The sequence below is a fragment of the Ovis aries genome, chromosome 8, assembly GCF_016772045.2.
Source record: "Ovis aries strain OAR_USU_Benz2616 breed Rambouillet chromosome 8, ARS-UI_Ramb_v3.0, whole genome shotgun sequence".
Classification (NCBI taxonomy): domain Eukaryota; kingdom Metazoa; phylum Chordata; class Mammalia; order Artiodactyla; family Bovidae; genus Ovis; species Ovis aries.
Genome location: NC_056061.1, coordinates 75,015,436 through 75,029,023, shown reverse-complemented (window position 1 = coordinate 75,029,023; position 13,588 = coordinate 75,015,436). Strand labels below are relative to the sequence as shown.

At 49.3% G+C, this 13,588-nt stretch overlaps 2 protein-coding genes across 5 annotated transcripts; one reads left to right on the top strand and one right to left on the bottom strand.

The window, feature by feature from the left end:
- Nucleotides 1–491: 491 nt before the first annotated feature.
- LOC114116076 (pancreatic progenitor cell differentiation and proliferation factor-like) lies at nucleotides 492–1,265 on the bottom strand. The gene is made up of 2 exons (XM_042253619.2): nucleotides 981–1,265; nucleotides 492–943 (listed from the first exon to the last, which is right to left on the bottom strand). Exons 1-2 carry the CDS (start codon nucleotides 1,111–1,113, stop codon nucleotides 531–533), a joined length of 546 nt encoding a protein of 181 aa, XP_042109553.1. The 5' UTR covers nucleotides 1,114–1,265; the 3' UTR covers nucleotides 492–530.
- LOC114116130 (retinoic acid early transcript 1E) lies at nucleotides 704–13,582 on the top strand. 4 transcript variants are annotated; one of them, XM_042253618.2, is made up of 6 exons: nucleotides 704–3,195; nucleotides 4,055–4,235; nucleotides 5,244–5,507; nucleotides 5,748–6,029; nucleotides 6,878–7,017; nucleotides 11,833–13,582. In XM_042253618.2, the coding sequence occupies exons 2-5, from the start codon at nucleotides 4,163–4,165 to the stop codon at nucleotides 6,985–6,987; spliced, it is 729 nt and encodes a 242-aa protein (XP_042109552.1). In that variant the 5' UTR covers nucleotides 704–3,195; nucleotides 4,055–4,162; the 3' UTR covers nucleotides 6,988–7,017; nucleotides 11,833–13,582. The 4 variants fall into 4 exon arrangements, with proteins under 4 accessions (XP_042109552.1, XP_042109551.1, XP_042109550.1 ...); XM_042253617.2 differs by lacking the exon at nucleotides 11,833–13,582 and adding an exon at nucleotides 9,275–11,133; XM_042253616.2 differs by lacking the exon at nucleotides 11,833–13,582 and adding an exon at nucleotides 7,399–11,133.
- Nucleotides 13,583–13,588: the final 6 nt, after the last annotated feature.

The following is a 13,588-nucleotide window of genomic DNA, read 5'->3' as shown; positions in this document are numbered from 1 at the left end:
AGAAAGTGAAAAAATGAGAGAAGATATTTGCAAGTCATGTGTCTGGTAGGGCTTCCAGGTGGCTCATTGGTAAAGAATCCGCCTGCCAACACAGGAGACACAAGTTTGATCCTGGATCAGGAAGATTCCCTGGAGGAGGACATAGCAACTCACTCCAGTATTCTTGCCTGGCAAATCCCATGGATAGGGGAGCCTGACAGTCTACAGTCCATAGGGTAGCAAAGAGGCAAACACAACCGAGCGGCTGAACACAAGAACGAGCACACATATATCTGGTAAGTGACAGACATCTGGAATAGATAAAGAACTCACTCCATAATGGGTGTGTCTCCAGACAAGCTCCCAGGGAGGACCCATGGCAGATGATCTAAAAAGTGCTTTGGAACCACAACAGATGAAAGGACACTCTGTCACATCTTACATCATTCTAGTCTCAAAATAACTTTACCATGAAAAACTAACTTTTTTTTTTTCTTTTTTTTTTTTGCTCACTCCTGGAGTTTATTGTCCACTTGGTGCAAGGCACAGGGTCATGGGGTGTGAGGAAGGCGCGTTCGTGTGGCTCGGATAGCAGAGAGTGGTATTCTCTCAACTTCCTTTTTGGTGTTTTGCTGTTTTGATATTAAAAACCAAACTGCTTCCCCTGACTGCAGCCTGCTTGGTCTTGGGGAAAGGAGGGGAAGGGAGGGTACAGGGGAGGGGGAGGAAGAGGGCTCTGATGAGCCTAGCGCCTTGGAAGGAAGCCTGGCAGCTGGTGGTGGTGACTCAGGACGGGGGCCTGCAGTTGGTTTTGCCAGGCTGGCCGCTGGGCTGCTGCTTCCCCACAGCTTCCCGAGCCAGGTCACAGGTGATCGTGCTGGTGGAGGCCTGGGCAGACTCTGAGTGCTCTGGAGACTCCAGCACTGTGGCCATGAACGGGAGAGTGGACTTCCCGAAGAAGAAGCTAGCCCACCAGTGTCCGGGGTCTGCTTTGGGGAGACCTGGGTGGTGGGGGATGGCTTCCCCAGGGTACTCGGCACTTCCACAGGAGCTGTTACTGGAAGTGGAGCCCAGGCGGTGCCGGTAGTAGTCGTGGGTTGCCACGAGCGAGCCGCTGGAGGGGATGGCTGCCATGCTCTTGCTTGCGGGCTGGTGGAAACCTCGGCGGCGACCCCTCGAGGGCCTCGGCGTGAGATCACGGACGGTGGGCACGGGGGCGCTAGGCCACAGAGCCCATCTGCGTAAGAAAAAGCAGTCTGCCACTCCGCAAACCAGACGTGAGGGCCGAAAAACTAACTTTTTTGTTTTTGTTATAAACAAGTGGACTAGAACATTTCATTTAAGTCATAAACAAGTAGAACAACTTCATTTAAGTCAAAAGCAAGTGGATTTGAAATCAGATCAAACCAATACACAACAGCCATTCCGTGTGGGAGGCAGTGTGAAGTGAGGGGTGCTGGGGAAGACCGTGTCCCTCGGACCCTGGAGGTTCAAGGTGAACGTGGAACCACTGTGGGGGAGGAGCAGAGAGGGACTGTCCCTAGAAGTGGGGTGGTGCCCTGCACCCTCTAACTTGTCCCAGACTTGATCATAGACCACCTAGAAAGGCGGTGGGAGTGACAGAACAGTAGGAAGAATAAACAGCCTGCTGCCATGTATTTTATTTAGCTCATCTATTTATTTCAGTTCAGTTCAGTCACTCAGTCGTGTCCGACTCTTTGCGACCCCATGAACCGCAGCACACCAGGCCTCCCTGTCCATCACCAACTCCCAGAGTCCACCCAAACCATGTCCATTGAGTCAGTGATGCCATCCAACCATCTCATCCTCTGTCGTCCCCTTCTCCTCCTGCCCTCAATCTTTCCCAGCTTCAGGGTCTTTTCAAAGGAGTCAGCTCTTCACATCAGGTGGCCAAAATATTGGAGTTTCAGCTTCAACATCAGTCCTACCAATGAATACCCAGGACTGAATTCTTTTAGGATGGACTGGTTGGATTCCCTTGCTGTTCAAGGGACTTTCAAGACTCTTCTCCAACACCACAGTTCAAAAGCATCAATTCTTCTGCACTCAGCTTTCTTTCTAGTCCAACTCTCACATCCATACAGGACCACAGGAAAAACCATAGCCTTGACTTGACTGACCTCTGTTCGCAAAGTAATGTCTCTGCTTTTTAATATGCTGTCTAGGTTGGTCATAACTTTCCTTCCAAGGAGTAAGCGTCTTTTAATTTCACGTCTGCAATCACCATCTGCAGTGATTTTGGAGCCCAGAAAAATAAAGTCTGACATTGTTTCCACTGTTTCCCCATCTATTTACCATGAAGTTACGGGACCGGATGCCAAGATCTTAGTTTTCTGAATGTCAAGCCAACTTTTTCACTCTCCTCTTTCACTTTCATCAAGAGGCTCTTTAGTTCTTCTTCAGTTTCTGCCATAAGGGTGGTGTCATCTGCAAATCTGAGGTTATTGATATTTCTCCCGGCAATCTTGATTCCAACTTGGGCTTCCTTCCAGCCCAGCGTTTCTCATGATGTACTCTGCATATGAGTTAAATAAGCAGGGTGACAATATACAGCCTTGACGCACTCCTTTTCCTATTTGGAACCAGTCTGCTGGTTGTTCCATGTCCAGTTCTAACTGAGCTGCCCTTATAATGAATGCCGTCCATGAAGGACTGACTTGGGGCAGCTGGTCAGGTGGCCAGGAAACACAGGATAGGCTGAGAGAAGAGAGGGGCGGAGCCTGAGCGCCTTTAAACTCGCCCGGGCAGGACTGCGAAGTCGCCCGTGGCTCCTTGACCTGCCCCCGTCCCAGGCCCTGGGTCCCCGACGTCACCGCGGCGGCGCCCAGACTGACAACCGGAAAGAGCCTGGTCATCACCCCCCAACCCTGGGCACTTCCTTACAGAGGCTCACTCACCGGCCGGGCGGGCCTCCCGGGGCGACGTCCCCCGAGCGCAGCACCTCGGCCCAGGGTCCCCGCTCCAGCGACGCCTCTCCGAACGCCGCCGGCCGAGCTTCCCCCGAGCCGGGGCCACGGGGGGTTGGGCTGAGATTCGAAAGAGCGATTCAAACCGAAAACCCCAGGGAGAAATTTCGGAACTTCTCTTGTCGTTGTGAACTGTCTCAACCTGCGCGAAAGCGACCTTGGCTGGACCGTGAAGGCGAGGGCCGCGCCCCGCCGATCGCAGGAGCCGGGTGCGGAGAAGGAGTGGGCGGTGAGTACGAACCCAGGACGGGCCCCCGCAAATGTTCTGTCTTCTCTCGCCACCCCGAAGCCACCAGCCCGGAGACCGTGGGGTTGAGTCACCTGCGCGGCTGATGCCGTGCTGCAGACGGGTAGCGCAGGGGAGGGAGCTGGGAAAGGCGGGAGGGGGCCGCTGCTGCTGCTTGACTCGGGAAGATCCGCCAATGTTTTGCCATGAGCTTGCTTCTCCGGGTCCTTAGGAGGACTTCGCCACTTGAGGGTGAGCAAACGATAATAAATTCCTGGCTGTTCTGGAGCTCGGCTCCAAGAGGACTATCGGACCCTGTTGTACACCCTCCTCCGATATGACAGACCTGGTGGGGTCGGCCGCTGCTAGTTTGATTAACAGAAGGGAATGACAACCCACTCCAGTATTCTTGCCTGGAGAATCCCATGGACAGAGTAGCCTGGCAGGCTATACAGTCCATGGGGTCGCCAAGAGTCGGACACGACTGAGTGACTACCATGTAGGGAATCGTAATCATCACAGAGAAAGTTTGAGAGGTTAGGATGGGAAGTGGACATAGGAGAAAAGAAGGGATAACTGAGCAGGAGAGGGCAGCGGAGGGTGCTGGTGCTGGTGCCCTGTGAGTGAGGGAGGAAGTGAGTTCAAAGATCAGAGAAGGAAGTGGTTCAAGGAATGAGAAGAAGAGCCAACAAAAGGGGCTTTTCTTGCTCACGCCAGAAAGGGGCTTTTTTGGAGGGAGGATAGTTATTCAAAGTGAATTTGGCTTTGTAATGTCATGACTATTTTTTTTTTAATGAGTAATTACATTTGAAACTTAAGAAATACTTCCTGGGTATGTGTTATTTTTCTTGTTTTTCAACAGGGCTTCCTCAGTCTCGGACTGAAGACTTTGGGCGGTGCCAGGAGACAGAGGTATAGACACAGCCCAGGCTACCTTTTGCTGGTCACTCTCCTAAAGCTGCAGGGAGGAATGTCAGTGGCTCACACCGCAGGTCGTCTTTTGCTGATACTGCTGCTGACAGAAGCCGGGAAGACTCTGGGCAGTGAGTGTCCTGGATCTGGGGCTCTGGTGGGGAAAAGGGGGACATGAGAAAATGGGGAGGGAAGGGGCTCCACCCTGGTGGGCACCTGTCCACCTGCTCTTAGGACAGGGTGTGGTTTAGCTGGACCGGCTGCCCAGGAGGTGACACCCTGCCTTCTGGGACCCCACCCAAGGCATGGTGCCTGGGCCTGTGCTCCTGTAGCAGCTTTCCGTCTCCTGGCAAGCCCCACCTCCTACTCCAGTAAGACTTTCCTGATGACCAGGGGCCCATCGTGAATGCGGCATGTGCCCTATGGCATCCTGCTCCCCATTCTGTTGAAAGTCTTGTCTGTTCAGATAGATTTTAACTCTCTAGAAACTAGACACTGTCTTCTGTTTTTGCTGCGTCACAAGCTGGCATGTGCATACTTAGTCACTTGCTGCTGCTGCTGCTGCTGCTAAGTCGCTTCAGTCGTGTCCAACTCTGCGACCCCATAGACGGCAGCCCACCAGGCTCCCCCATCCCTGGGATTCTCTAGGCAAGAATACTGGAGTGGGTTGCCATTTCCTTCTCCAATGCATGAAAGTAAAAAGTCAAAGTGAAGTCGCTCAGTCATGTCTGACCCTCAGTGACCCCATGGACTGCAGCCCACCGGGCTCCTCTGTCCATGGGTGTGTCCAACTCTTTGCCAGCCTACGCACTCTGTAGGCTCCTCTGTCCATTCTCCAGGCAAGAACACTGGAGTGGATTGCCATTTCCTTCTCCAGGGATCGAACCTGGGTCTCCTGCATTGCAGGCAGATTCTTTACTGCCTGAGCCACCATATATCAGATAAATCTTCCTGCTAATAGTATATGGACGGAAAAGATCCATGGTGGCATCAAAGTGTTTAACTAAAGCTCAGACAGTTAAAGGAGAGGCAGGACTGAGGATGCAGCAGAGGAGGGGGTCTGGGATAGAGACCCCTGCCTCTGCAACCAGGCCCTGGAAGAGGAAACTCCCAGACACACCTGTGGTTTTCTCTCACAGGTGCCCACTCTCTGTGCCTTGACCTCACTATCAAATCTCAGTCCAAATCTGGCCAGCCCTGGTGTCAAGTCCAGGGCTCTGTGGACACAAAGCCTTTCCTTCAGTATGACAGTGACAGAAACAAGGTCAAACCTTTGGGTTTCCTGGGGAAGGAGGTAAACGACACGAAAGTGTGGACTGAATTGAGCCAAACACTGGCAGAAGCAGGAAAAGAGCTCAAGATGGTCCTGCCTTTCATCAAACTGGACAAAAAGGAGATGAGGGGTAAGTTTGGGAAGGGAATGGGGAACTGGAGACAGCAAGAGAAAGAGTGCACGCGAGGAGAGGATTCCTGTGAAAGGACTGAACACGATCCAGCTTTAGAGACCCAGTGGACCTGATGGGTAAGAGGGGGAGGTCATGGTTGGAAGATCACAGGCCCCTAGATGTGCAGACACATTTGAGTGACTGGGGAGGAGGGACTGTGGAGAGTCCAGAAAGATTCATTGTGTGTGGGGGGTACAGGTCCTCCCACCCTGCAGGTCAAAATGTGCTGTCAGTGTGAAGCTGAGCAATGCTCTGGTGCATCCTTGCACTTCAGCCTCAATGGACGGACAGCTCTCCTCCTTGACACCATGAGCATAACCTGGACAGTCATCGATCCTGGAGCCACAGGCATCAAGGAGGAGTGGGAGAACAACCAGGAACTGGCAAAGTATTTCAGGAAGATCTCAACGGGAGACTGCAGTTATTGGCTTAGGGAATTCCTGAAACACTGGGAGAACATACTGCTCCCAGAGCCCACAGGTAGCTGAGCGTGGTGTGAGGGAGGTGGTAGCTCTCTTCAAAGGTCTGGAGCCTTCATGTGTGGATGTGAGCACATATGTTTGTGCAATTGAAAATGTGGTAGATGGATGGAGTGACTGATCTCTTGGTGGACTTCCTGTCTGGAAAGTCAGTGATGGGCATAGCACAGAACTTGACAACATCCTCCTGTCCCAGCCCACCTCCCTCAGCACAGGAGCCCCCTTCCCCATTAACCAATGACCCAGACCCCAGGCACTGCACGATGGTCCGCAAATCTATACATGCATTATGTTTCCAGGCCTTCTCTCCCTCCTGTTGTACTGATCCTTTAACCGGCTCCAATGTCACTTAATGAAGCCCTTATCCCTTCCCAGACAGAATTAAGTGCCCCCAATTGTGTCCTCCTCAAAAAGGACTCCTCACAGTAAACATGTCCACCTGAAAGATAATCAGATGGACACTTGCTGTCTTAGTGACTCAGATGGTAAAGAATCTGCCTGCAAGGCAGGAGACCCGGGTTCGATCCCTGGGTTGGGAAGATCCCCTGGAGTAGGAAATGGTAACCCACTCCAGTATTCTTGCCCAGAGAATCCCATGGACAGAGGAGCCTGGTTGGCTACAGTCCATGAGCTCTCAAAAGAGTCGGATATGACTGAGCGACTAACACAACTCAGGAGAAATATTAGCTCCACGAAGACAGAGCACAAGCCCATTAATCTTTCCATACCCAGACCTGAAGCGTGCCTTCCCATGAGTCAGTAACTATATGGGGGACAGGTGCTAAGGACAGCAGGTGCTGAGGAAGGTGTATTCTTAGATCTGACAAGGCTTTTGCTTTTTCGTTTTAGAACCACTAATAATGGCCCCAGATATCAGCCAGTCTGCATCCATCCGATTGGTCGCTTGCATTATCCTATTGATCATCACCCAGTTAGTTCTAATTGCTTCATCGTCATGAATCTTATGAAGAAATCAGGGACCACAGCAGGTGAGAAGCCAGCCGGCCTCTGGCTCCTAGGCAGGTTTGTTCTGGTCAAGACTTGGGAGAGGTGAGCCTCGGGTCTCACCAAGCCCCTGTCCACTGGTTACCAAGATGATGTTCTGTCTTTGTCTTGGGCCCCCACACTTCCCTGTAGGGTTGGGAACCACCCTGTCGTTGGGGTAGAAGAGGCTGGTGTGGGCAGCAGGACAGTGCAGTGGGGGTGGGGATGAAGACAAGTGTCTTCTCCTTTGGGGGCCCCGGGTTTGAGATGTAGACGTGGTGGGGTGGGGAGTTGTCCTGAGATCTTACTCAGGCTTTCCCAGCCCTTTGATGAAAAAAACCTTTTGTTCTCTGATGATAGCACTATCTAGCTGAAATTTCCCCCAGTGTTCTAACAGCTATTCCATCATTTGGATGTTTCTCCCTGGACTGTGAGAAGGTACAATGTTAACCCAACTCTGCGTGGCAAAAACTGACCCTTGATGACAGTCTGGCTGTTGATCTAACATACTACCTTCTACTCAGAGTGGGGTTTAACAAGAAGCTAAAGAAGCTTATGCTTAAGAATTCCTTCACTTTCCACGACTGCTGATGGGCCCTTAAGATGTATTAACTTGGTCATTTTGAGGATTTGCAAAAGTCAAATATTTGCTCACAATCAGTTAAGACTTCCAATTCTGTTCTTTCCATCAGACTTCCCTTCATGTGGGATGGAATTGGGACGGGGGGCAGGGTTGGCATTTTTTTAATTCTGTTAAGAAGACAATGCATTAGGGATATACTTCTGTGATTTAATGAGACATAATTTATGTGTTCACACTCACTTTCATGTATAGTTAAGTTACCACATGCTTTTATGGGCTGAATGTTCTTAGTTCACGTGATAAAATCCTCACCTCCAGGAAGACTTGTTGAAACCACTCAGTCGGTGGTGTGTGGTTATAGTCTGTGTTGTGACACAATAGGAAGTATACGTTTGGTCAGAGTCCTGGTTCCTGGAGCAGAGTTTCTAAAACCCACATTTTGGTATCATATTTGGTGTTCTGAGTGTAGAAAAATAGCTTTTCTTTAGAGACCTAGCAGATTAATACATATGCAGAAACCACAGTCAAGTGCTAACTGCCTAGATGTCATGACACAAAAGTATGAGGCTACCAGTTGAATTATCCTGTAGATTAATATGCATATTAACATACTAACATGTTAATGTGTAAAAATGTATCCAGGACAGAAGAAAGGATAAAGTGTGATATAGCCAGAAATGGAACACTATAACGCAATAAATAAAGAATGAATTACTGCAGTAAAAACATAGATGCCTCATAAAAAGGATTTGAGAGGCAAGTGCTGGACACAAAAGAATAGATACGCTGTGGTACTCCTGTTTGTTGTGTTACATGATTGTGCAGTTTAACTGAATTATTTTTTTAAGATGTATTTATTTTTGGTCACGCTGGGTCTTCACTGCTGTGTGGGGGCTTTCTCTACTTGCTGCTCTCTAGTTACGGTGCAAGAGCAGCTCACTGTGATGACTTTTCCTGTAGCAGAGCGCAGGCTCTAGGCTGCGGGCTTCAGTAGTTGGGGCACACAGGCTCAGCAGTTGAGGCTCCCAGGCTCTAGAACACAGCCTCAGTATTTGAGCTTAGTTGTTTTGCAGCATGTGGGATCTTCCTGGACAGGGTTTGAACTCATGTCTCCTGCATTGGCAGGCAGATTCATTACCAATGAGCCACCAGGGAAGCCCCTAATCGAATTATTAAAAAGACATTCTAAGCTTGCTTCTAAATCACATCTCCATAATTTATGGATGACGATTAGATGTTCCATGACTTGCAACCAGGAAATTATGCATACTGGAAAAGATATTATTTAAAGGACTATCCACAGCCTAGATGGACCCTTATCAGGTGCTCTAAACCAGCTCATGCACAACAAAACTGTAGAGAATTAGCTCTTGGATGAATATTTTCCACTTAGAAAGGGCGATTGCACTGAACTGGCTAACAGAGAACACTGCTGACCTCAGAAACACCTAAAAATAATGCTCAAACACAGAGGATGTTTGAGCTCATACATTCATACCAGGATGAGAAGACAACATCAGAAAAAATTTTAACCTTTCAGTTTTCACTAATGTCTAGACAAACTTGAAGTTTTCTCCTGTCAGGAATATATTCAGTGATGCGCAGAATTCAATTATACACTGTACCTTTTTTGCCCAATGAGAATCGCATGAATGTTTATTGAAACTCCTTTATTTTAGGGGCCCAAATGTGGTGAAGTCCTACCATTAGGTGAAGGAGACCTCACCTGGAAATAGGGTGTGTGCAGATGTAATCCAACCAAGGTGAGGTCAGCGTAGATTAGGTTGGGCTCTAATCCAAAGACTAGTGCCTTTACCAGGAGGCACGCCTTTAAAGAAATGTAGACAGGCAAAGAAGAGATGTACTGGGAGCCAGAATGAGGAATCCTGCCCTTGGCAAAGGTCATGAGAAAGGAAGCCAGACATACGCAAAGGCATGATCTGGCTTCAGGGGTTCCCCCTGAGTTTTCCTGAATGTCTACCCCCCAAAACAGAGTCTGCCTGCCTTATTGTACTGTGCTTTCCACTCTTCTGACATAACAGGGGGCCATCCCCGATCACCTTCCTCTCAAAGGAATTAATTTAGGGCTCCAGTTAACAGCCTCCTGCATATAAAAAGAATGTCTCAGTTTAAACCCCTTTGATGGCTTTCTAACTTACCTGACCGGTCTACCCGGACTTTTACAACTTGTGATTGTTTACGGCCCCCAACCGCGAGAGGCACAAAGCTTAAAGCATCTAAAGATACAGAGCCTTTTCTAAAGAGCTAAAAATTATATTGGTGATGGGTTTCACTGTTGAGTCAATGACTGCTGCCAGGCCTCCATATTCTTTATCTTTTAGGCACCTGAAGGATGTTAATCAATGTAATTGGGATATAGAAAAAGGAATATAGTAGTTTTGATGTTAGCAACACTAGACTTTTGAGTTAAGTACTTTTCTCTTTGTTATAAATCACTGTACTTCTTTCATTGTTATAAATTGTTGTGTCCTTGCTATGTAAGAATGTAACTTTATTTAGTGCTTTCTGAGAGTGGCACCAGACTTTGGGAAGAACAACACAAATAAGTCTTCTGGTTGACAGACCCTTATCAGAAAAGGGCCGTAAAGTGTTAATTGGCCCTCTGGCCAGAAGATGATGTAAATCACCTAAGACTTGTGTATACAACTAGGTATGCAGAGAGAAAGCCTGGTCTCAATAAGAGTCAGGGCTGCTGACGCTGCATAATTTTGTATTATCCATTGATCTCTATGTACAATCAAAAGTATAAAAGGCCTTTCCAGACAATAGAGGAGGGGCCAGTCACTGGAAAGTCTGGTTTCCCCTGTGTCTTCTTTACTCTATTTTCTGGCTGAATTCCCATCTGGGGCATGGAGGCTCGCCATGTCTACTTACTTGTCCTGGCTTCTAAGATCCACGAGAGAGGGAGCCCAAGGCGGGGCACCCTCCGCTATTCAAATGGGCACTGGTGGCCTAACGTAGATGGTGCAAACCTCTTGTCCTGAGGTTTTATTAGTTCTCTGTGTAAACCAAGTTATTCAGCCTCTTTTCTCCACTAAATTTTCCTACTATACTATTTCTTCCTAACCTCTTTTTATATTTCTAAACAAATAAGTTTTTCCTCGCCTACTCTGTCCCTGCTTCGAATTACCCTGGATCCACTGGGGCTAGACCCCAGCAGAGATGGATATAGGAAAACAAGACACACGAGTGTCATGGAAGGACAGAAGTAGACACTGGAGTTACGCAATGCCAAGTGTTTCTGGCAACCACCAGTGCTCTGCATAGTACCTCAGTCATGTCTGACTCTTTGCGACCCCATGGACTGCAGCCCACTGGGTTCCTCTGTCCATGGGGATTGTCCAAGCAAGAATACTGAAGTGGGTTGCCATGTCCTTCTCCATGCAACCACCAGTAGTCAGGAAGAGAAAAGATGGAGCCTCCCTTAGAGCCTTCAGAGAGGGCCCTACTGACAGCTTGATTCCAGACTTCTAACCCTCACAATCTTGAAAGAATACATTTTGGTTGTTTCAAGCCATAGAGTTTGTGGTCATTTTTATGAAGACTTCACTGTCCTGACCAGCTTGCGGGGGCTTAGGCTGCATTCCCAGCACAAAGGAACTGGTGAGCAAGAAGGAAGGCAGGAGAGCGGTTTTAGAAAAGAGCCAAGAACAGACCCAGGGAAGTCTAGAAATGTGACACCTAGTAGACGAGGAAAGAAATACCAGTGAAGGGTACGCTGATCAATAGATGACAGTAGGAGAACGGGCTAATCCTGTAACTAAAAGAGGATTTCTATTCAGCACAACACACAAATATTCATTTTAGGTTGACTAATACATGAAGGTGACTGTTCGTGGGGGCTTGGGGCTGTATGCCAGTTGGAGCACGTTTGCTGAATAGTTTCAGATATGGGGCTGGGGCATTAAAAAGGAGATGGCACGTTTCCATGTAGGACCCAGGCAGAGACCTAAAATTCCTGCTCAGCCCTGGGGCAGAGTCCTGGCAGCCAGCCACTTCCCAGGACCACGCTGAGCTGTGTGTGGCTTTGCGGCAGCTGCAAGGCCCAGTATCTTGGGGAGAACTCGTCAGTGTAACTGTGTGTGTGTGAGAGAGAGACAGAGTGAGGGTATACGTGAGAGGAGGAGGGCAGAAGAGAGGAGTGGCTGTGTTAGTTGCTTGCTCCTGTCTGCCTCTTTGCGACCTGTACCCTGTAGCTTATTTAACTTCTATGCAGAGTACATCATGAGAAACGCAGGACTGGAAGAAACACAGTGGGAATCAAGATTGCCGGGAGAAATGTCAATAACCTCAGATATGCAGATGACACCACCCTTATGGCAGAAAGAGAAGAGGAACTAAAAAGCCTCTTGATGAAAGTGAAAGAGGAGAGTGAAAAAGTTGGCTTAAAGCTCAACATTCAGAAAATGAAGATCATGGCATCCGGTCCCATCACTCCATGGGAAATAGATGGAGAAACAGTGGAAAGAGTGTCAGACTTTATTTTTGGGGGCTCCAAAATCACTGCAGATGGTGATTGCAGCCATGAAATTAAAAGGCCCTTACTCCTTGGAAGAAAAGTTGTGAGCAACCTAGATAGCATATTCAAAAGCAGAGACATTACTTTGCCGACTAAAGTCCATCTAGTCAAGGCTATGGTTTTCCAGTGGTCATGTATGGATGTGAGAGTTGGACTGTGAAGAAAACTGAGCGCTGAAGAATTGATGCTTTTGAAGTGTGGTGTTGGAGAAGACTCTTGAGAGTCCCTTGGACAGCAAGGAGATCCAACCAGTCCATTCTGAAGGAGATCAGCCCTGGGATTTCTTTGGAAGGAATGATGCTAAAGCTGAAGCTGCAGTACTTTGGCCACCTCATGCGAAGAGTTGACTCATTGGAAAAGACTTTGATGCTGGGAGGGATTGGGGGCAGGAGGAGGAGGGGACGACAGAGGATGAGATGGCTGGATGGCATCACTGACTCGACGGACGCGAGTCTGAGTGAACTCCAGGAGCTGGTGATGGACAGGGAGGCCTGGCGTGCTGTGATTCATGGGATCGCAAAGAGTTGGACATGACTGAGCAACTGAACTGAACTGGGTCCTCTGTCCATGGGATTCTCCAGGCAAGAATACTGCAGTGGGTTGCCATTTCCTACTTAGGCGTGTGTGGGGCAGTGACACTAATTGTGATAGAAAGGTGAATGTGAAGAGAGTGAGGGAGTGCTGGAAAGAGTGTGTTGGATGTGTGGGCAGCAGCCACAACTAGTGTGTGAGAATGTTGGGAACCTTGGTGTGTGTGTGTGTGACTGTGGACAGGCGAGCCTGGGACAGAAGGGGAGTGGACAGTGTGCGTATGCAGAGGGCCCAGAGAGGGGTGCCCTGGGGGACCCAGAGAGGAGAAAGACAGTGAAGGGAAATGGCCGTGAGGGGAAAGTTTCTGGATGGCAGTGGAAGTAGATGGCAGCCTTCAGTGTGGAATTTGTGTGAAGCAGTGTGTACAGACAGTGTGAGGAAGCCAGGGTCCCTGTGGGAAGGGAACATGGTGTGACTTTGCAGAGCGTGGAGAGCCAGTGGGGCAGGCAAGCAGGCGCTTGTGTGTGAAATAAAGTGTGTGGGCGTGGGGGATGGAGTGTGCACAGAGGGAAGGGGGTGTGAGGAGACCTGCATGGAAAGTTTCAGGAAGGGAGACGTGCACAAGGGTGGAAGGCGTATAAGTGAGAGGCATGGAGCCTAGGTGGGGAACACGTGTATGTGAGGGGCTGTGTGGGAGGCTGGAGAGTCAGGCTGGGCTGTGGGTGATGGAGGGCAGTGTGGACGGCGAGGGGGCTTGTGTGTGTAACTGTGGGGGCTGAAGTGTGGGAAGACAGGTGTGCATGGAGTGTGTGGGGTGAGCAGTGTGTCAGGACTGTTGCTGAAGGGGCCTCAGTGGTGACCGGCTCCCCAGGTTCTCCTTTCTCTGGGCCTGGACCCTCTGGCCTGGACCCCAAGGTTCCAA

What these genes read in the sequence shown, in the direction of transcription:
- LOC114116076 (XM_042253619.2), bottom strand. Translation starts at nt 1,113, where the DNA reads ATGGCAGCCATCCCCTCCAGCGGCTCGCTCGTGGCAACCCACGACTAC. An exon ending in AGCCATCCCCCACCACCCAG is followed by an intron (nt 944 to 980) that starts GTCTCCCCAAAG and finishes CTGGTGGGCTAG; the next exon opens with CTTCTTCTTCGGGAAGTCCA.
- LOC114116130 (XM_042253618.2), top strand. Translation starts at nt 4,163, where the DNA reads ATGTCAGTGGCTCACACCGCAGGTCGTCTTTTGCTGATACTGCTGCTG. An exon ending in GGACAAAAAGGAGATGAGGG is followed by an intron (nt 5,508 to 5,747) that starts GTAAGTTTGGGA and finishes TGGGGGGTACAG; the next exon opens with GTCCTCCCACCCTGCAGGTC. An exon ending in ACTGCTCCCAGAGCCCACAG is followed by an intron (nt 6,030 to 6,877) that starts GTAGCTGAGCGT and finishes TTTTCGTTTTAG; the next exon opens with AACCACTAATAATGGCCCCA.